This window comes from Bombus pascuorum, chromosome 11 (assembly GCF_905332965.1).
Source record: "Bombus pascuorum chromosome 11, iyBomPasc1.1, whole genome shotgun sequence".
Lineage (NCBI taxonomy): Eukaryota > Metazoa > Arthropoda > Insecta > Hymenoptera > Apidae > Bombus > Bombus pascuorum.
In genome coordinates, this window is record NC_083498.1 from 3,297,428 (window position 1) to 3,320,934 (window position 23,507).

General features: G+C 35.8%; 5 protein-coding genes across 17 annotated transcripts in view; 2 read left to right on the plus strand and 3 right to left on the minus strand.

Annotated features, from left to right (window-relative positions):
- The window catches only part of LOC132912128 (glutamate-gated chloride channel), a 94,194-nt gene extending 76,461 nt beyond the window's left edge, over window positions 1–17,733 (plus strand). For 4 of the 12 annotated variants that reach the window (XM_060969265.1, XM_060969269.1, XM_060969273.1 and 1 more), the window contains 3 exons: window positions 4,903–4,953; window positions 9,794–9,919; window positions 11,212–17,733. In XM_060969265.1, the coding sequence (XP_060825248.1) occupies window positions 4,903–4,953; window positions 9,794–9,919; window positions 11,212–11,343 (309 nt within the window). In that variant the 3' untranslated portion in view covers window positions 11,344–17,733. The remainder of the gene's footprint in view (window positions 1–4,902; window positions 4,954–9,793; window positions 9,920–11,211) is intronic. The other 8 variants (XM_060969268.1, XM_060969272.1, XM_060969274.1 and 5 more) reach the window with 3 other exon arrangements.
- The window catches only part of LOC132912153 (prefoldin subunit 6), a 107,490-nt gene that overhangs the window by 71,333 nt on the left and 12,650 nt on the right, over window positions 1–23,507 (plus strand). The gene's annotated exons all lie outside the window — the stretch shown is intronic.
- On the minus strand, window positions 17,838–18,526 carry LOC132912154 (guanine nucleotide exchange factor MSS4 homolog). Its single transcript, XM_060969319.1, has 2 exons — window positions 18,377–18,526; window positions 17,838–18,110 (listed from the first exon to the last, which is right to left on the minus strand). The coding sequence occupies exons 1-2, from the start codon at window positions 18,500–18,502 to the stop codon at window positions 17,877–17,879; spliced, it is 360 nt and encodes a 119-aa protein (XP_060825302.1). The 5' UTR covers window positions 18,503–18,526; the 3' UTR covers window positions 17,838–17,876.
- LOC132912150 (uncharacterized) lies at window positions 18,468–19,704 on the minus strand. 2 transcript variants are annotated; one of them, XM_060969311.1, is made up of 3 exons: window positions 19,348–19,704; window positions 18,942–19,238; window positions 18,468–18,794 (listed from the first exon to the last, which is right to left on the minus strand). In XM_060969311.1, the coding sequence occupies exons 1-3, from the start codon at window positions 19,586–19,588 to the stop codon at window positions 18,736–18,738; spliced, it is 597 nt and encodes a 198-aa protein (XP_060825294.1). In that variant the 5' UTR covers window positions 19,589–19,704; the 3' UTR covers window positions 18,468–18,735. The 2 variants fall into 2 exon arrangements, with proteins under 2 accessions (XP_060825294.1, XP_060825295.1); XM_060969312.1 differs by having other exon boundaries at window positions 18,468–19,238.
- On the minus strand, window positions 19,766–23,506 carry LOC132912122 (origin recognition complex subunit 1). The gene is made up of 5 exons (XM_060969249.1): window positions 21,267–23,506; window positions 20,931–21,204; window positions 20,588–20,853; window positions 20,235–20,518; window positions 19,766–20,153 (listed from the first exon to the last, which is right to left on the minus strand). The coding sequence occupies exons 1-5, from the start codon at window positions 23,090–23,092 to the stop codon at window positions 19,987–19,989; spliced, it is 2,817 nt and encodes a 938-aa protein (XP_060825232.1). The 5' UTR covers window positions 23,093–23,506; the 3' UTR covers window positions 19,766–19,986.

The following is a 23,507-nucleotide window of genomic DNA, read 5'->3' on the forward strand; positions in this document are numbered from 1 at the left end:
GCGTCAGATGTACTTAACTTTCCCATATATTTTCTACTCGTACGATGACGTTTTACATTTCGCATTACTTTAATATTCGTAGTCGATTTGGCACTGTTACGTTTGATGGAGAACGTATTACCAGAGGTAGTATTTATTCTCTGTCTCCGTCTCTTTGACGAACCCACGCTTCTTTATTACTTTGTAATTTCAATCGACTCCACGCTAATCCCTTTCGAGTTTTCAGTTTCTAGGATCATTACGTTTTTATTATTACGTTCCCTTCACGCTACATAACGCGAGCCCTCAAGTATCGCGAACCTTTTCTCTCGTAAACCGATGAAAGTTCGATTTGACTCGTCAACCAATCCAAGTGATCGCCAGCGAGAATAAACGAGAAACAAATCGACGAATCTCATACTCCTTTGGCTGGGATCGCGGAATTTTTCTATCGTACGTATGATTCGAAGTGGAACAAGAGTTAGATATTCTCCACGACGACACTTGGACGAGAGAAAGCATCTTCGATGGATGCCAGGGGTAAAGGAAGCGCGCGTCCAGTTCCATTTGAGGGAATTGATCGCGCGATTGACACCGAACAGTCGAAATCCTTCGCTATTTACGTTTTCGCGCAGTAATCACCAGTACCATAGACTTTTCTTTTATCTCGGCAGACGACGACGATACACACACTCGCAATAGTCGACCACAGTGCATCTTCCATTCGACGACTCGATTAACACCGAGTTTGTCCTTCGTCGATGATCGGACGGCACCTTTTTCGTTCCACGCGAAATTCAACTTTCTCGTTTTCACGCGTAACGAGAGGGGCGAGCAGATCGTTCGTCGCGTTTCGTCGGTGAAAAGAATTAAACGGAAGCCACGCAGCGTAATTAACGGGTTATACTGCTTTAGAACGATATTTTTCACGAATTTTCGGGATCTTTCCCCGGAGAAATTACGAGGCTCTTTATATCGCTTTTTTCTCGCGTATATTCATTAACTTTTGTAGAATATTCACCGTTCTTTTTCCTTTTTAAGCGAAAATAATGAAAATTACGCCATTTATGTGCTATTATGTAAAATTTCCTCGAATAAGTAGAATGGCCAGCGTCGTGTCAGTCGGTAGAAAACATTCTGTTTTAGAGGAGCTTTAATATAATTATATATAACTCGCGTGATTTTCATTTTGTTCACTTTAAAAAGATGGTGAATATCCCTCGAATATTAATAAATATGCATACAACAAATCGGTATAAAAAGTCTAAAAATCTGTTTGGGAAAACATCTCGAAGAATACGTAAAAGAATATCGTTCTAAACCAGTATACATAATGCAGCTATCTACCGGGTTATGGCATAAATTTCTCCCGCACAATGTGCATAATATATGTATAAATACAGGAGGAACTTACGCGACAATGCAACAGATACGTAACCATACGTTCTAAAAGATTAGCTCGCTTCTCTCGTGATCTTTGCCAATGCATTTCTACATCGTCTCTGGAAAATCGTGGAATGTATCGAGAAATCCTAACTGTCTAAAGAAGAACGTCGCGGACGGTTGCCAATTTTGTCGCGAGACACGCGAGGTGTACGAGTATAGAAACGAAGAAAAAAACAGGTAAAGAACGAAAGCGTAATTTGATGTGAACGCAATAAAAATTCATCGAAGCACGATTTTTCTCTATCTCCTGAACGGGGATCGACCGTTAAATCGCTTCGATTTTGCAGAAATGGAATCGTGCTTTGAAGATATCGCGCGTTATATCGAGTAATCGCTAAGATAAACAACGTTCTTTTTTTTTTTTATCGCGTTCGCATCGCGTTGATCTCGCACATGTGATCTCGTTGGCGTGAACATTGCACAGACACGGTATGGTTTGTTACTCAATAATCGCTGCATCTCTCGAAACTCTACGCCTATGTCTATATATAGTTTCTTTCGATTGTCTCTTTCTCCCAAAAGGACTTACACCTTATTTCCTTCCCAATTTCGCAATACGATCGACGAGATTCGTGCGTTATAACACACGGTGAAAAGTAGGAAATTTTCTTGAGAAATCGGCACACGAGTAAACAGCAAAATATAGTCTCTGGAAATTCTATCTTATTGGTAGACCGCGGATATTTATGCAAATTTGTTAAGGTTATTGAATGTATGTGAATACAAAGGAACGCGTGGATAAATTGTAAGGTAGAAAATATATATATATATATATATTTTGAATATTAAAGTGTAAGTACCAAGTTTGGAATACAATATGAGCTGATCCAGATCCGCACGCTAGTAGCGTCACCCTATGACTGAAAAACCCTGAAGCCAACGTTGCATGTGTACCGTTTATGGTTTGCCTTCGACGCAGTCTTTTGTCTATGCGCTGTCGATGGCTTCAGTGCTTGAAAAAACTAAAGACCAGATGTAGAGTTTTCTTAGAAGTGGCGACCACTTTAACAAAATTCAAATTTTTAGCTACAAAACGAATGAAAGAATAGAAACGGAATTTCGCTTTCGCCTACTACTTATCGTAATGGGTGTCAAACTTTCTATATTTCATATACCTGAACGTATTATGCGCGTTTTGAACGCGTTTAGATTATCCTTGAATGCATAAAAATCCACGGTTCGTTTGTTCAGATTAAAACTTGAGTTGTAAGTATGAAATAGTAAATAGTACGTGATGGTATGTATGGTAAATTTTAAAGGAGGATGACGGTCTCGTGTAAGATTTTTCAAGAACTTTTCGTACTCTCGTCGGGTTCGATCGAGGCTGCAGTATTTGCATGTCTCCAACAATTTCACACTCTTTGGCCCCCCTCTTGTTCTCTATATAATCTTCTCTATTTTCTAATCTTTATTCTTACAATCTTTAACCTGAACAGCGATACGGTTTTTTCTTTCTCGGGTATAGCCGCGCACCATCGTCTCCGATACTCGATCATTTTATGGAAAATTTCTCTCCAGCGTGTCTGCGTGTTACGATCGCGAGATATCGTGACTAACGAAATTATCGAACACCCTGCAAGATCTACTTCTATGAAACTTTTCATGAATATATTATAATCCTGTCCTCCTTAATTAAAATGTCTTATCTACCATTTTGAAACTGAAAAGGCTCGAAGCTTTTTTATCGTCCTCTTTTCCATTTTCCATCATCTTTGTCTTTCTTCGTTCGATTTCAAATATTTGATCGTTGTTTCTTATCGAACAGTACCATATAACTTTATTTTGGAGATAAAGGAAACGAGGAGCTTTAAATATTCCAACCTGTCTTTAAAAACGAAGAAATGCTACGTAAGATAGTAAGGAGAACAGGTCATTTATGTTATAGCAAATATTTTGAACTTTCATTAGTACTGTAATGAGACATAACTATCATAATTATTCATCATGTCGTAACATAATCGTAACGTACATACATTATAACATCTATGATAAAAGCAAGAACAATTAGAAATTTTCTTTTCTGGCAACTGGTTATTCAACTGCATATCGAAGAGAAGCAAATGTCCAGATACTTTGAAAGTTATTCAAAGCGTACGAGCATACATACGTTTGAAATCACTGCTAATGCTGTATACTAATGTCTCATTAAACAAATGTACATTTTCTATGCAACTTTTCGAAGTTTAATTTCGAATTTGACCGATGTAATTATGACAGTCTCGTGTCTCGTTACAGTGCTAATGAAATTTCACAAAGTTTCATATAACACTCGTAATGTATTCGTGAAAGTTTCCAATGACAGATGTTGAAATATATTCGTCAGTCACTTTATACGTACATTGAGAGTTACAATTAATTGTACACTCGGAATGCAGACATAAAACGAGGAATATTTTCTATATCATCGAATATATTCAAATATATGTAACTGTATATTATGTACAGACGTTATGCACTTTAGCGGAACTTTGTACAGAGCAATCAATTTCGTTCTAATTTGATTCTCGATTCCATTTAACAAAGATTCGAGCCAATAAAGATTCGAAAACGAATTCATACGTTCGTAACGCATACACACGCACGAGTTATCGCCGTGTCGCAAAACGATCGTACAGCCAATTACCTCCTCTTTTCATTTTTACGGTTCTGTCGGGATCGCGAGAAATTCAATGACCAGGGTTGTTACTCCGCTGTGGCAGATCGTATTGTGTTTGTGTTTCTTGCATGTACAATACAATCGATCGACGATTCGTGATCGTAAATGGGCTAGATGTGAAGAAACAAAGCTAACGTGACGATAGTAATCGACGACGGGTATCTTTAGATCAGCCTCGTGCATCTTAAATCGTTTTAACTTTCCGAAAAAAAACGGTCGGTTACGAGAAACACAGAAAGGAGGTAACGCGCTAACGAGAATTCAGTTAACGAGAGTTGAGTCGCGGTAGAGGTTTTCGCGAGCGCTATAAAACAGGCTGTCGAGAAGGCAGATAATGAAAATAGATCGATTAGACTAGAACTGGACGTCGAAGAACGACGATAATCACACGGTGGTATTCGATCGTAAGAACGTAAAAGTCGCAAGTCTCACGTCGGAGAATCCAAGAGTAACGGCTTCTCGAGTAACTTTGTCGCGTGGTAATCGCGTGTCGATAACGAAAGAAACTACGAAAGAACAAAAAAAAAATACGACTAGAACAAGAGAGATACCAAAAAAGGAGCAGGAAAAAAAGCGAAAAACCGAGAAAAAGAAAAGATACGAACGATACCTTCCCCGTCCTGTAAAAACGTAAAAACGACAGAACAAACAAAAAAAAACAAAAGTAAAGACAAGAAAAGAAAGCAAAGAACGAACAATAAAGAGAAAAGCGATGATAAGAGAAAGACAAACACGTTGTTACACACACACGATTAGTAAGAATTTGGTTGGTGGAAATGTTGGTGAGTAAGTCTCTTTGTTTGGTGTCTGTGATGTTACAGCGGCTCCCAGCGGTGCTCAGCAGGATAGGGATAATATTGGCCAGCCCCTTGGTAAGACCCCCCATAGCATTAGGGCGCGGTCACGACTTCGCGCGTTATCGCGTTTCACCCTTACGGATTACTTTCTTAGTCGTCGATTCGACACGGTTCGACACCTGTCCTCGTCTCGGAGTCCGCCGAAACAGATGACTTTCGAATTCGTATTGCCTCGAAATACGGGCAAAACCGTGCCACGCCGGTGTAACCTTTCTTTTTCTCCATATTTTCTCTTTCTCTCTGTTTCTCGTTCTTTCGTTGGTGATATCACCATCCGCAAAGGAAAAAGTGGTGTGCACGTGCAAGGTCTTAACCGCGTCCTGACGAACCACGTAGACCCACATATACGTACACGCCTACCTGACACTCTCGAGTATACCTTACACACTGTAACACGAGCACTCGTTCTCTCCTGCTATGGATTCGAGAGAACGGGAGGAACCTTTATCTTTCTCTAGCCTCCCTTCGCTACGCATTTTATAGAACAGCTTTTCACAAGCAGAGGTGTTCCGATGAATTTAAATTTTACCTTTATGTATATATATTTATATATACATATATATAGAAATTAGAAATTAAAAAATTTAGTGTACAGAATGTTCCGCTGTCTTGGGTTGTACAACACGCTGGATGGTTTTACCGGTACGAAAAATTGGGTCGGGATAAAGTCGGTTGGTTCGAAACGACAAATATTTCGATTCATGAGCTTTTATCCTCCAAGTCGTTCTTTTCTACTTCTCGAGATCGTTGATCTTCCTTAAAATGAGATTGCGTATTTTTGTACCAATCGGTGGATACATTTCTTCTTTTACTCTCCGCAAAAAAATATCGACGTACTCCGTGTATCTACCATGAAAGATATTTTAACTGTACGTTTCTTAAACTTGCCGTCTGAAAGACGCAAGAATGCTATAAATACTCTTCGTGTTTTTTTAGTTTTCCTATGATAAGTGTAAACAAGATTAAAAATCGCACATCTTTCGAACTAATTATTTTCAGATATGCAAACGTGTTGATATATTTCCGTAAGGAATAAAAGGACGCGTCGATCGATGTATAAACAATACGTAGTCCCATTTCTAAGAAAACGTCGATATCTTCGGAAACTCGGAAAAGATGACTCCGAAGGAAGGAAATCGAAATGATCGGATCACAATGTTCGTCTTTCTAAACCAAGTAAGCGACTCTGTTTTGATACAGTTCATTGTACCGACAAAAATCACCGAGGTATTAAGAAATCCAAGATAGGAGGAAATCCACGCTGTATATTTTAATCGGAAATGTCAATGTTCATCGACGAACGCCTCTCTTCACCCCCACCAATCTCTACTTTGGTAACTGTACTCTTACCGCCTATGCTGGTACCATTTCTCTGCCTCTGTCCCTTCTTTCTTGCTCTATTTCTCACACTATTGTCCTTTGGATACACCGAGGTCCTTCTCTCCCATCCAACCATTCACCCACAAACACTACGTACGAGAAAATTTCTCCTGCGTCTCTCTGTCATTCTTTCTATTCTCCTCCTGTCCCTAGCATAAACGTAGCCGTTGTTCCGTACAGTTGAAACGGTGCACGATCAACTACTTGCGTGTGTTGCATAGAACGATGAAACAGCATAGAAGCTTTACAGAATGCCGCAAAATTCACAGATACCTTTGGCCAAATGTATCGACGATGATCACAAGGGATGATGAATTTGGCGAGCAATCTGTATAACGAAAGGTAGAAGTAAATAATAGCTTGATCTTGGCGAAATCTGTGCTAGACCCTTCCGCGCTAGTTCCTATGTCTCTTCGAACGAGATATTCGACATCTCGTTGGATTTACAAAAATTGCCGGATTTTCTCAGGCGTCGCTGAAAGTTTCGACAAAACTTGCTTCTTACGGACATATAGCAATTTTCGCAGATGTTCGTTCCTTTGTAAATCCAAACGAGAGTGCGTCGTGCATGAATCCGCATTTTGAATCAACGACGGGGATACCTTGAACTGTACGTATTACGCATGAAACGCATGATCGCATGGGATAAGATTGTAACTTGCATGCGCACGACGAAACATCCTATGATACTTTGTTCGATCACACTATACCTTGTTGCCTTGTCGAAACTACGACTCTTCAGTTCCGTTTTTTAAAGAAAATCGCGCGTATCGGTTACCACCGCGTAACAAGATCTTGAAAGCTCCTCTGTCTTCCGTGAGTTTCGACGAACTATCAATTAATTCACGATATATATATATATATAGCATACTGTCGGGGCAATTAACGCTTCTTCTTCTAACGTTGCGCTTGTTCGAAACGAAGCTTCCCGCGTGTAATACCACTCCATCCTCTGTACGTTTCGATGTCGCTTGATCGCTCGTCCCGCGTTTGCTCGGTGAAACGGAGCGTGAAAGTAATCCGGTGAAAGCGATTACTCGAGTCGAACATTCACCGAATCGCTTGCAGATCGAAGGGCCAAAAAGAACTCGGAGAACGTTAGACGCGTTACGAGTTTTAACGTTCCCTGCGTAAAGCTTTTGCTTGAGTAAAGAGTTGATTTGGCAGAAAGTTTAGATTAGTAGCGACAGAGTTTTCACGATACGCTTGTATCCTTTGATTTGCGAGCGGTGCTTTTCCAAGAAACGATTCGGTCGTATTTATTCGTCGAGACTGCACCTCAACGAAATAGGTTAAAAAAAAAAAAAAAAAAAAAAAGAAGAAGAGGAAAAGAAAAGAAATCTAGAAAACGTGGAAACAAGTACGATTTTTCTCGATCGCTTCGACGTTGCAAAATCATTCATCAACCGAACAAACATATTTACCATCTGACGAACCAACGGCCGTAACTTTTCATCAGAACTCGACGAAACAAAGACAACAAACAAAACAAATTTAGTCGCACTTGAATATCTTCCTTTTTTTTTTCTTTTTAGTGAAACTCATCGAAATGTCACGTAGCAAAGATAAGAAAGGAACCGATCAGACTATGAAATAATAGTTAGCCGCTATTATCAATAGGCTCATCATTCTCTTCCCGAAACCCTTTCATTATACCGAAAGTATATATATATATTCGCTGGCAGAATCAACGACGTGGTAAAGACATGACGATCGGAATGACGCGTAATTGAAAAGAAAGAAACATGAAAGAATAACGTGAAACGACGAGTCATAACCATTTCTGTGCTATTTATTCGACATTACCTTTCTTTCCTTTTAACCGTGATCGACATTGAACCATGATCAGCCGTATATTATTATTTTTTTTTCTAATATATATATATTATTAATAATATGATTGTGACGTGAACAATCGCTTTTTGCCATTGAACTTAACCCGATTGAAGCTTGACATGTAGCATAAGCTTGACATAAAATACCTTTCTCAAACGCAACTGTCCGGTACAGAGATCCGCTGTAGCGTTCGCCCAGTTTAATGACAAGAATTAGCTGAAACGAATTAACGAAAGAAAAGTAAAGAGCAAACGAAGAGAGACATTAAACTGCGCGAAAGTCGCGAAGGGAATTCTTGGTTAAAATCTTTGACGATTCATCGTGCGGAGAACCTGTGCTCGAGAAAAGATATCGTCGAAACGATTTAAATATGTACAGTTGTTACAAGAGAGAGTGTTGTTCACATCGGAATCGAGATACTTTATTGTCAAAAGAAAAAAAAAAAAGAGGAAAGATAGAGAAGAATTAAAAAGAAAATAATTAATAACAAAAATAATATAGAAAGGTGGAAAAAGTTCGAGTCCGATGTGCGACAGTGTAATACGTAGATGTTATACGGCATGTAACTCGTAAGTTATACGCAGAGGCACGAAAGTATTGATCCATATACGTACAAGATGTACCGTTAAGAGAAAACAACGATTCGCTTTTCGATCAAAAACATCAGACGTGTCCAAAGTCGTACGTCGAGAGTTCGTTTTCGCTCAAAACGGTGACTTTGCGATGGAGACGATTTCTCGCGTGCCTCGGTGGTGGTACTCGCTTGCTTTTTATAGTGAAAACAGTTGGCAAGAAAAAGTATCGATTTATTATAATACAACCCACTTAATATAGAAAGAGTTCGATCGAATCCGATTCAACTCACAGTCCATAGGTGTTATTGTACGTATGATAATTTTCTCGCTTTTATTTTCTAACAAACATTGTTCCCGCTCTATTTGTACAAGGGGGAACGTGTACGAGCTTTTCTTTCGATTAATCTCAACACGCATTCCAACTATCGGATTACTTTGCGATAAGAAGGACGTTTCGTTGCGCGAGTATCAGTTTGGTAATCGATGCGATGATTCGAACGAGAAGCGACGGTGGCCGATGTGTCTGTGCCGCGCGAGACTTTCGAAATTTCTCACGCCTCTACGTGCAAGCTTGTTCATCTTGATCAAAGCCTTCGTCACGCTTAACTTACTCGTGCTTGTCGTCTCGAACGATCGATTATCGATAGAAGCTGAACAAAGCTGGCCGTCTAACGAAATTTTCCCTAAGACGATGCGACTAAAATAGCGATTCTGCTCCAATTCTTATTATTTCGCAATTAATTTCTTTTGCGTTGATCTCGCAATGAAAATGAGCTTGTTCATCCGTTAAATGGATTTATATTTATATCTGATTTATATTATATTCTGGACGGCAACTGGTTTCTCTTCTTCCCGTTGTTTAAACAATGAGTCGTAATCGTCGTCGACATATCGGTCATCTTTGCTGTGACAAACGAAGCGAAACGAAACGAAACGAAAGAAAAAGAAAAGGAGATAGAATAACGGAAAAAGGAGAGGAATAGAAAAATTGGTCGAAGGATGGATCGTTGTTTACACGAAAGATCGTGAGAATATAAGTTTCTTCTACGGAGACCCTGTCGCAGGGTAAAAAGAAGCGAGAGGGCGGTCCACCGACCGGAGCTACGACAGGACCGAACGAGATCGTAACCTGCACCAATTGTGGACCCAACCCTTGCACGCACACGACCACCAATGGATGCACAGCCGAGGTATGTTAATTAACTGTACTACTGTTGTGTAACTTCGAAATACCCCATTTCCTGATTTCGACAATCGATATTTCCTATCCTCTAAGTATGCAGAGTGTGCCAATATGTTATATTCAACTCCAGGAGCATGTGATATTCGGTAAATAAGCAAAACGGGTTGTAAAATAAACGTGGAGCCAAATATCGCTAGTTTGGAAATTATAAGACGTTTTCATCAGTGAAACGTTACGCCGTTGCATTCATTATAGCGTTTACGTAGTAATTAACTCTAGATCTAAGTATATTAAATTTCGTATCATTTGGTAATACTTTAACATGGTTAGAAATATTGTATACTTTAAAAATGAACCGTAGAAAAATGATTAAAAAATGCTTCGTTATAAAATAATGTGCCAGTAGCTTTTGTGGCCACTGTATCTCTAAGATATTTTATACATTTTGCTGTTTATAACTTATCTCTAACAAACAATCTTTTTATCACAGACTTGTAATGTTCATTTTGCCCCATTGCTGTCATTAAATGGTGCAACCATAAACGATAGCGGTCAGTAATGTTTTATTGTTCTCCACTCTCTCCACTGCAGTCGAAAAGTCTTTTATTTAATCAGTTAGCTGTTGTTGACGGGTATACTCGTTACGAAAAAATGGCGAAAATATTTCGTAATACGACGAGCTCTGTCAGTAGCAAAATTGAAAAGTAAGATAATCATTTCACTACAAGTTAATTCTACATTATAACAGCCACACATACGCTATGCTTGACGAGCATAGTCGTCATGAAGAAATGACAATATTTCGTAATACGACGAGCCCTGTCAGTAGTAACATTAAAAGGTAAAATAATCATTTCACTACAAGTTAATCCTACATTATAACAGTCACACATACTCCATGCTTAACGAGTATACTCGTCATGAAGAAATGACAATATTTCGTAATACGACGAGCCCTGTCAGTAGCAAAATTGAAAAGTAAAATAATCATTTCACTACAAGTTAATTTTACATTATATCAACCACACATACTCCGTGCTTGACGAGTATACTCGTCGTCGCTTAACTTTTGCGACGCATTTTAGGTACACACTTTGCAAAGAAGTCGGAACAGCTGACTGGTTAGTATTTGTCAAGATGTAACACCAAAAGGCGAACGAACTTATTACAAAATTTGGTACATTCTTCGAAAGTTTTCAAGACACTCTGTATACGCGACCAGATCCATTCCGCGTGTTTTCGTTTCACGATCCTCTTCTGCACCGGAAACACCTATCGTTAACGATCCTTTTGTTTCAGTTGAGAAAAAAGGAACCACCGCATCCGATAAGAGTGGCAAAGACGATCGACGTGATAGCAAGAATCACTTTTCCGGTCGCCTATTTCATGTTCCTCACCTTTTTCTTCATCCACTACAAAGGCACCTCGTAGACCAACACCAGAGGCAACAGTCCAGAAGAATTCCACCGTTGATCATCGAAGGTCACGTCACTCGGCGTGGCTCTATCTCAAGTCGAATTTCAATTGTCGAAGAGAAGCGTCGAAGCTAGAGAACCAAAGGGGAGCAGACACGTGACGCGTAGGTCATCTGGAAAGTGTATATCGAAATCGGAAGGGATGAACTCGTCGGATAAACTCGACAGTCGAAGAAAGTGTTCGGCGATCTCTCCACCGCTCGAAGAAGCGAAACGTCGTCGGGAAAAGGATCGCGAGAAAGTGTGTTTCGATGTCGATGCATGAAACCAGAAATGATCACGTCTATACGTAGGTGGTATTCCGTGGAAGAAAAAAAATGTACTTACTAACGATATAACGTACGAAACGGTATCGATCGGCGCGTGATCGAGCGAAGATCGTGCCGAAGTCTTAGGCTGTCTTTTCTTTGGCTTCGAAGGGGGAAGAAACGGAGAGAGCAAGAGAAATTGGTGGATTCGCCTCTTCCTCATCTTTTCTCACATGTGATAATTCTTAAAAGCACTCTTTATCGAAAAAGCGAAAAGCAAGCTTGGGTCCGGTGAATAGTCGACGAAGGGCATACATACGAAGAGAAATAGGGTACGAGAGCGAGAAAAAAAGTGAATGAAAGGGAGGGAGAGAAAGAGAGCGAGAGCGAGAGAGAGAGAGAGAGCGAGAGATAGAACGAAAACGCGGACACACTCTTTAAAAATCTTTCTTCTACTATCGGATATAGTGATGTCGCTAATTCGAGAATGCTTCTGAAAACTAGCTAAAAAGGAAAAAAAAGAAATCAAATTTACTTAATTAAGGAATGTTATTACTTGTAATCTCACTACAAATAGGTAAGGTCGATGTAAGTGTCGTCCATGAAATCGCTAACTCGTGATTCGCCTTTTACTTAAATATCGACCTTTTTTCTGTACTTTATCGTGATTACGATACCGTGGCAAAAATCAACGTGATCGCAAGTTAGCTCTATATTCGTAGACCTTTAAAAAAAGACGTTCGCTTTCAATCGAGGGAGCAGGGCTGCGAAGCATACAATTCCGTTGTACAAAAAGAAAAAAAATATATATACATATATGATATATATACATACACACATACAAACATGCGCGTGCGCACACACACACACAACACGCACACACACTACACATACACACATAAATATAGTTAATCAATCGTCGTTTCATCAAAGCTTTTCACTGTAGGTACATACGTATACTTATAATACGATATGTATCCTTTTCTCAATCATTCAGGGTAGCATTCGCATAAATAGCTTCTACGATTTATATTCTACCTGTACGATCAGTGCAGTTCAAGGTGGTCGTAAGGTGAGGTCGTAACAAAAACGAGTCCTGTCGAATTTTTGAAACTTTCAGGTAATAACGAGTGCATTCTAATAGCCAGAAGTTATCCTGACCACATATTAAGTAGAATCAGTATTGTAAAATTAACTATATATGTCTTGTTTTACCATCGAATCGGTTCTTTAAAAATTGTTATTACGAGGTCAAGGACTTCATGATTTAATTTAGTATAATTCCTCTGTGATATGATCGAAGGTACACTTGTAGAGATTATGTAACGTGATGAATATTTTGTTTAATTAAATTGGGATATATTGAAGAGAAATTGACATTACAATAGGACTACCAAAGTCACGACGACTGGTATCAAATTTGTTGATTTTGTAATTGCTAAAAGTGTTTTTGCTAACATTAATGTTTACTTATTTATTTTTGTCATACTGCTTTAATTCTAATTAAACGTGTATAATATATCTAGTTTATGTATTGAAGAGTACTCTTTTGCTTTCTTGAAAAAGGACAAACACGAATAGGGGTGGTTTTTGTTACGAGACCTTCGACTCGTTTGACATAGAAAAGAACAGATTCAAATTGACCCATTGAATTCCATGACCAAATTAATCTTCCGAATTTCTTTTTAATTTCTCTTCGTTCTAAACGAAATTCGAATGTACGAACGAAACTTCATCGATGATGATAGATGATGATCATATTAACGACAAAACGATAACACACACAGGGAGGAATTAACTTAATACGGGTAAAGCTTGCGATTAGCTTAGATTTAACGAAGTGCCCATATTCGATGCTCGAGCGACGCTGATGCTTTGCCCGCGAAAGATACAATTTAGGAAGAACGTAGAAAGAGTAACAAAAGTCAAGTACGCCGCTCGATACTTTTTGAAACAATGAACTTCAGTGGAAGAAACAGCGAAGCGGCTGAAAGAAATTTTTAGAATATAATTCCAGAGTTAACATTCGATGTTTCTTCGAGTAATCTGCGCATCTTTAGATATACAATTACTATTATTACTGTTATTGTTCTTATTATTATCAATTGTCACCATCATCGTCGTCATCCTTGTCATCGCCATCGCCATCAACGTCATTATTATTACTATTGCCACACTACTATTACTATTGTTATCATTAAAAGAATAACTATTACTATTATTAAATATCGCTACTATCGTGCTACTATATCGTTACCGCTATTTGTAAGCGTTATTCTTATTACGAAGTTTCGGTGAGATTATACGAGAGAAACGTGGCCGGGGAAAACATCGAACGAAAAATCGATTAAACCGATTTCGAATCGTACGTGCCACTTGATTCTTCAGCAATATTAACCGCAGACCAAAGTATTCCATCGCCTATCGTGCTTTCACAAAGTTTAGTCGAGTACGCGATCGCTCGCGTGTTCCAGGTAATCGCGAGCCCATCGTTAAAAGAAAGTTTTCTTCGAGCGAAGGATTAAGAGGAAGAAGAAATTTAACGATTTCACCAAGCTCAATCGTGTAGAGAAGTTGCACGGAAAACAATGAAAGAAAAAAAAAAAGAAAGGAGGAGAACGTATTACGTATTACGTGTTTAGAATAATCAAAAATCAATTCTGTATAATTATATCGATCGCAAACCCGCCATCTCACCTTTTCCTCGACTTTGATTTTCATCTTTTACATTACGATTGACCGTTCGTAGCCAAGTATCACGATGTACGCGCGAGTACGGCGTTTGACAACGGCGTTCGTTCGTTTAATAAAAGTTCGAGGAGACAGCTGCTTTTTTTCCAATAATACGTGACACTTTATAGCGACACTATGCGAACGATGTAATTGTACCGTATCGCTACATTTATTACAATTACCGATAATTAGGATCGTAGGTGTTAACGTTACAAGTGTCTACGGACATCGTAAAAACAATTGAAAATAAGCTTCTCTTATTATTATGGCGCCGACTTAAGGGTATTCGACACATAAGAGTAATCGACACAACGAATATTGCGTAGAGGCCGAATTTGCCGATCAAGGAACGAACGATTCGATTCATCTAGTTGGAAATTATATTTTGTCGGGGAACGAAAATATCGCTCAGTCCAAACTCGGTGAAATTCTTTTTTCTTTTTCTCCTTTTCTTATCTGAAAGATACAAACAAAAAACGAAAAATATAAAATAAAGAGACAAAGATGTATGTTGGAAAATTTTGCCGAGGTTGGCGACGAGTCGATGAAAAAAGGATGATCGTTGACTACCTATCGCTGTTTCATACGCGTTGTCATCTGCCGTGAGTGAACAAGCAGTCGTTTAGATGATAGGATGCGTTGATAAATTAATTAATTAATTAATGTCGTTAATGTTTATAATACTCCACGGACCAAAACACGTAATCCTAAATCTTTAGCGTCGTATATAATTAGCTGCACTTGTGCAATGCCTCCTACGAGACCGCATAGCATCGGATTCATCCTTCGTTACGCATCGATTCGTTCGGCGATTCTATTTTCGTCGAACTATATCTTCACCCTCGTTGACAAGTATTAAAGACACCTGCACATCCTGGCAAAATAATTTACCGACTAGTAACGTTAGTAATTTGATAAGTTGCAAAAATTGTAGATAATAGAATTCTTTTTCACAAATTTATAATTTTAAGTTGCAACTTGCCAAAATTTGTGTGATCAAACGAGTCTATTTTCTGCGGGAAGTTTATTTATTTTGTCAAAATGTATTTATAATTTATTTGTGTATTCTGTTCGACTATGAAATCAACGAAAGCTCGTTCGTACGTATAATTACTATCAGTCGATAATGCAGGTTCAAACAGTGTTGAAAATCTTGTTATATAGGGGAAAACACGAGACGAAGGATGAATCATCGTCGAATACATTTTGAGCTTCGTCGTCGTGGTCGACAAATTTCACGAGATTAATTCTCTAAACACCAATCGACGCACGTTCGGCAGTTTGATCCTTTCCAGGAGTTTAGGCAGCTTTCACCGACGCGTTCTACCCGATTTTTAATGTATAGCCATTACTATATCGTCGAAAGTCTGTCTAATAGATTCATTTTGATCTGCGTTCTCGTAAACGTAAACAATAATGCAAGCGCTTTGTGACTAGCCAAATCGAAACACATTGATCCATGAGAAATTAAATATTAGTCAAGGTAGAAAGTTACAGTTAGTTGAACTGATTTTTTAGGCAACGACGAACTGGAAGATCGTACAGTAGAACGGTGAATAAATGAGAATGACGAGCAACTTTTTTAACCCTTACGAGACGAACGGTTGAATAATGGTAGTCAGTTGACTAAAAGTTATTCAAATTTACAAATTACAAATAACTTTTAGGAAAATTGTTGAGTTGCTCTAACTTTTCTGATGCCATTGAAACTTATTGGAACATGTTGAAACGTAAATTTCTATCATGAACGCAACTAAGCATCTCATTTTAAAAATTATTATTATATTATGTTTTTTCAAACTTGACTGTAATTGTAATGTATACTGTTATATTATTGCCTTTAGTTTTAAAAGAGAAATTACACGGAGTCTCAAAAGGGTTAAAACAAACAAAGACAAAGAGTGAACAACAGCGATTACTACCGGACTTTTATGATAGCATAAACGTCCACGTGTATATTTGTTCGATTTTCTAGTCTATCCGATTCTATTCTTATTTTTGTACCTTTTCCACTGCATCTATCGAAGGCATGGACAAAGATCACGGATTTTATGTAACGCGAAAGTAAGATCGAGATATTTCGATACATGATATCGGTGATCGCTTATCGATTGATTTTGCATATTAGAATATGTATTGTACTATGTTTAAAAAAAATGTGCACGTCTTACGTGTACGAAAAGATGTGAAGCAGTAGGAGAAACGGTGATCAAGTTCTGAATGACGAGGAAACCGTATTAGATGAGCCTTATCAGTGTTACTATATTACAGATCGATACATTCGAGTATTATGTATATGCAATTTTCGAAAAAAAAAAGTTCTCTTAGCGTAGGATTAATAATCGCATCGTTGAATCCAATACTTTTCACCGTTACTGTTTATCGATATTTTATCATTTATTACAAGCTCAACTATTCTATGAATGTCTTTATATCGTTAGGTTTTATCGTTATTCGTCACTATTTTATTCATCGTACCGAGGAATTTTATCATCGTTGCCACATCGCGTGATTATATATGATAATTAATGTTCACCGTTGCGATCGTTATTAATAATTACCGTAAATCGATTACTAGTTCACGATTACATATTATGCACGTTCAACTTGAATGAAACTCGCGCGCGATAATAAAGACAGAATGAAGCAAGAAATAGACAAGAAAGAAATAAAAGAAAGCTTTGTTGTTTACAAGGCGAAACGTATGCACGACTATTTTTGCAGCATTTCACGCAAATATAACGCGGCTAGAGGAAGGAGAAATAAAGAAATACATAAATGAATTAATTATAAGCAAATCTTTTCAAAAGCTTTACAAACACGTAACATCTTTTTTCTTTGCGATAATTATGAGAAAAAATCAAGAAAAAAAAATTAATTATAAAAACAGTTCATACTATATAAGCGTCTCTTCTTTGTCGTAAAAAGATTACAATGTACAATGAATAATGAATGAAAATTCGTTTCCTATTTACATTTTCTTAAATACATCAAAAATGCAAAATTCAAGTTATCGTGGTTATTTTTTAAGGGAAATATTGATTTACATGCATATACAAATACACATAACAAATGCGTACACGTAGACTTTACTCACGCATTACCAACGCATTACATAAAATAATTATGCCAATATGCACAATGAATAATCATTTTTGCGACCAAACGGTTGCAATGATATAAAACATCAATACATTATTATGATAAAATCGCGAATGCACACTTAATAAGTGCATTAATAAATCGTTTCTAATCGTAAGCGTAATTTATTAATTATTATATCGTAACGACGATTGATTATCTGATTTATCGGCTGTGTTTGTAACGTACGTGATTAAGTATTAAATTATCAACTTAAATAGTAACATGGTTCTTTTTAAAAACTGACTTCCTCCAAACTTTTAAGATCCTCCTTCTTTCTATTTCATGGTGTAACATATAGTTTTGGGATAAAAGATCTGGCCACACCTTTTATATAAAATTAAAAAACAACTTTATTTAATATAAATCATTCGTGCTTAACTCTACTTAGCGCAATGTAGGATTTCTTTGTAGATAAATCGTGCCAACCCACTGGACCCCTTTCACAATCTGCACATGCTAAATACTTTACGTTGTCTACTGTATGCGAAACACCAATATTTTCAAATGTATACATATCCTCCACCAACCAATAGTTGGTTATCAGTTCCTGTTGATCAGCTTCACCTTCTCCCTTACGATGTATATAGGGTAGATTAAACTAAAATATTATATGACACACCTTAGCTCAACTACTAAACATTTTTCTATTCTATTGTGTTTCATGTTTGTATAAAAGCACAACATTAACCAAAAAATAAACTACAAACTATATAGATTTTTAGGTTAGGTCCGTAACAAATACAGATATATCTAAACAGCTTAACGCAACGTACAACGCTTAATGAAATTTTGACGAATATTGGAATTCTATGTAATTTAACATCTTTACTAATGCTTCGTGTTAAAAAAAAGCAAATGATTCACCTCAATATTAACTAGCCGGGCTGCACCAGCATTAAGCATTTTAGATGGGCAGAATGTGCAATAAACTTTCGTCTTGTTCTTTTCATCTTGGTCCTTCAATGTGCTGATATCCTTATTCGTAGACATATTTCTATATTTTAGATGTTTGATATTTATAAATATTAGTCACACAACTATTTGACATTAATAATGTTGACACTTGAAACAAAATGTACTAGTCTGACTAGAGTAATATCATAGTCAGAAATAATCGATGACATTTCGATAATCGAACAATTAAATTTTGTCTTATCGAAGATAGCTTCAAAGCAATACGCCAAATTTATTTCTTATCTGTTCTAATCTTCTTCGAAAATATTTTAAATTTGTTCCAACTTATTGAATTTTATAAAAATATTATATGTAAATATCCTAAAAGCTTTTACAAACTATTTAAAATAAAACATCTGTCTTTTTTGATAAGTACTCACATCAGCATGTCTTTTAAAAGTTTATTTTTATATAAGATTTAGTTATTTGTTATATACTGTAATATAATCATTTGTTCGATCCATTTCTTTCTCACCTATTAATTTCCAACCATATTCATTAAACTTTTCATCAAATGGCATTGGATCCGTCCAACGATTTTCGTTTGATTTTGGTCCAATGACAAAAATAAGATTCCCTTTGTAATTTTCGATATAATCACAAAATGCCGATGAGTTATTAAAATAACAAAATAAAAGAGCATATTTGTCTGATAAAAAAAAATTGTTTTCGTTATTTTCACTAATGAAAACAATATTTTTTAAAAATAAGGGTGGTGAATATTTACTATACCACCATGAGCGATTTACTTCTACACCGGTTACGTTTAAACCTTAAAAAAGTAATTAAAAATGCAAAATGTTTTTCGAAGATTGATCAAGAATAACACTTAAAATTTTTAAATAATTAGAAATTATAAATATACCTTGCGAATATCTTACCAGAATATTTTTCAAACAACCATTCTAATAAACCACAACCACATCCTATGCTTGCTAGACAAACTACTTCGTGTTTATCAATTATTTCTTTTATCCATTGTAAATCATTCATAGTTGGTAAAACCCAAAATAATCTGCTTTTATCTAATTTAGTCAAAGTGCAATTTAAATTAGCAATATCCGACCACTTTTGTTCACTGTGAAACGTTAAAATTTGTTCTTCAATGTTCTCGTTAACCATGATTTTATTATATAAACACTGCTTGTATTCAGAGTGTATTAAATCTTCGTTATTTACTAATAGTCAGTCAAATTTGTAGATGAGATTCCTAAATTACGTAATTCGCTAATGTATATTAATAGATTTCTGTATATATATCGTTATAAGTGATAATAATTACTAAATTACTACTTAATGTATTTTAGACATAAAATTTAATTCGTTAATAAATAATATAATATAATAATTTATATTACAAAAATTCATAAATTTTAGTTGCAATAGAGTAAAAAATTAAAAGTTTGATAGATCACTTCATATACTAAGGCACTTTTCAGGAAGCACATAACATATTATCAAAAGACACACACACGCGCGTGCGGCACACATGCATCTATTAAAAAAATTATAGTCTATTTTCAATTTAAATCTAATTCATGAGTTGCATAGTGAATATCATCCGTAGAAACGTTCAATAAAATCTTTTGATGTATGTCATTTTTCGAGTGTTCGCATATTAACAATCTATTGGAACCCAATCTTGCGCATACAGCAAGTATTTCCGTTATAGTAGGTACTTCAATACCTGTAACACAATTGAGTAAACAATAAATAAACTTACAATCTTTTCAAATATTAGCTAGTATCTCACATTAAACAAACGAACCGTCAAAAGAGCACAGTGACTCAAATTGTCTATATGCATTTTTAAAATATACTTCTTCGATCGAAGTTCGCGTGACTTCTGCAGATACAGCAAGCAAAAATATTTTTTCAACTTTTGAACAGTGTTTTATAGCCTGAACTTTCGCTGATGCAATCATTTCGGTTACAGCTTCCGATACATCTTGAAGAGATATCGTTTCGGCATTTCGCAATTCCGCGATTTCCATAGCACGACGGCATATATCCAGAGCGCGTCTAGCATCTCCAGATACAGCAGAAACTTTCCTAAAATAAAATATTTGATAAGCAATAACAATATAAGTATGATACTACAATATATAAGTATTGTGATACCTTGCGACTAGTTGTACAGCTTCACTTCTAAAACCATCGTAGTCCTTAAGTCGAGACGTGACTATTTCCTGTAGTTGTTTGAAATTATAAGGTTGAAAAGTCAATCGCGTTAGGCCTAAACGCGATGTAACCCGACCCATCAAAACTCTCTCAGGTAAATCCATAGTATTTGCTATAGTGATAACAACTAACTGTGCTGTTGATTTTGTTGGCCAATCTAATAAATTGTATACAACATCCTGACGTTTTGTGCACAACAAGTCGAGCTACAAGAATGATATATATTAGCAATAAATATCCATAATACCTATAAATAATATAAAACATTTAAAGGAAATCATACTTCATCTACAAGAAGCAATGTCATTTTAGAAGTACCACTATGAAATCTTTTTTCAAGTGTATGGTATGATTGCTCCCATGTAGCTGTTTTACCATTCAGCTGCTTTAGAATTTGCACATAAGCTTGTCTTGGTTCAGTTAGTTTCATCCCATTAATTGCAACATAGTCGAAATCATCCAACTGACCTTTAACTATCAACTTTTGCAGACATCTAACAGCTTCATTTACAGTTGCAGTTTTACCTGTCCCTGGTACTCCACTTATATATATACATCTGCAAATTTCTTAAATTTAGTATGTAATTTATTTTTTTAAGAAACAATTCTTTCAACATACCCTCCACTTTTATCTTCTAACTTTCCTCTAAGAAATGTAAAAATATTATTAAATTCTTCTTCCCTGCAAGGTAAAGATTTTGGTACAGCACTAACATGTAATCTAGATCTAGCTTCCTGTAATGGTGTACTTGGTTTTAATAAAGCACTTTTTCTTTTTATCAATGATGGTGTTAAATCATTATATTTTGGACGAGATTTTGGAGTGCTCAAATGAGTTTTTTCTAGACATGACTCTATGCTATTCTGCATATTATTTCTCGTTTGTGGAGTTAAGATATTTTTCTTTGCAGATGAAATTTTAATACGTTTATACATATTAGACAAATATTCATCCTCTGCATCATTGTTATTCTTATTATTTATTACTCCTTTTTTTATTTTAACTGGTGCAGAGTTAGTAGAATTAGCAGAATTTTTAACTGCTGATGAAATTTTAATACGTTTATATATATCGGCTAAACATTCTCCCTCAGTACTACTGTCATTGTTACCAACAGATTGAATCTGTTTTGGTGTATTTTCACAAATTACTCTTTTTTGTTTAACTAATTTAACAGGTGTACTATTTGTAGATGTTGATGAGTCTTGTTTCTTTGTTGTTTCATGTATTTTTAAAGCATGATCCAACTTATCGCTTCTACTCTCAGATTTATTGGATTTTTTTAATGACTTTGCTTTGGATATTTTAGAATCTGTATCACTAACATCTTCCTTGTCTTTTGTTGGAGCATGATCTAACTTATCATTTCTATTCTCAGATTTATTGGATTTTTTTAATGACTTTGCTCTGGATATTTTAGAATCTATATCACTAACATCTTCCTTGTCTTTTGTTGGAGCATGATCCAACATATCGCTTCTACTCTCAGATTTATTGGATTTTTTTAATGACTTTGCTTTGGATATTTTAGAATCTATATCACTAACATCTTCCTCATCTTTTGTTGGAGCATGATCCAACTTATCGTTTCTACTCTTGGATTTATTGGATTTTTTTAATAACTTTGTTTTGGATATTTTAGAATCCGTACTACTATCATTTTCTTCATCTTTTTTAGATAGAATACGATTTCTTTTATTATTTCTTGTATTTGAATATACAGGTTTAACTTCTAAATTCTGTTTGTCAATAGAACTGTTTGGCGTTTCTTTCTTTTGCTGGTTTAATAATTTTTTGTTATTCTTCATATTAGACACAATGGAATTGATAAATAACTTATCCTCATTATAATTAATGGATTTTCTATCCCTTAAAGATGGGGAATTTATTCTACGTATTGTATCACACTGGTAATAAGAAAGCCTTAAAGGTGGTCTTCTATTTCTACCTTTCCTCGATATATCACCATCAATTTCTCCTGGTATCAATTTGCTATCATCATTTGCCTTATCTTTTATAGAATTATCTTTGTTGTCAATATATGATCTTTTATTCTCTATTTCTGGATAACATCTTTTCCTTTGTCTTTGAAGCCGGCTACGAGATTTACGAATAGAATTTTCACATTCAGAATCTGTATCAATTTTATATAAACTTTTTTCTGTAGATCTCCTAAGCTTTATTTTAAGAGAAACTTGATCTTTCTGTAAGATGTTATTTTTTGGTAACGTATACTTAAACTTTTGAAATACATTTTCTGATTCTGAAGATATATTTAGAACATTTTTCGTGTCTGGAGATATATCTATAACATTTTTTCTCTTCCTTTGTATCTTAGCTACTGTAATATCACCATATGATTCTTGTTCTTTATCCGAATTTGATTCTGTATCAAGAATGATTGTTATCTCATGATCTGAACATTTATTTAATCTCATAGACATTTTAACTTTTTCAATCTTCACTTCGATCTTTTAATCTTTTTTAACAAGTTGTATTTTACTAATTGTAACGTCTCTAATATGTTTTGTTTACATACTTAATCGAACATAAAGTATCAAGACAAAATAATTCTGCTTACGTTATACATTTTTCTATATATTTTCATAAAGTAAATATACTCCTATTTTGTTTTACATAAATATAACTTCGTAGCACTTATTGTTTTAGTTTGAATGAAAACGATACAGAAACACCATTTTACAAAACACTCTTATAATAATACTTACAAGACATATGTACCGCCAACTTTATCTTTTTAACCATGATCGTAGATAAAGTAGTTTAAATGAATTGACTTCGCATAGTTGATATTGTTCAAACATTAACTCTCTCTCTAGTGCCAAATATAGGAATTAT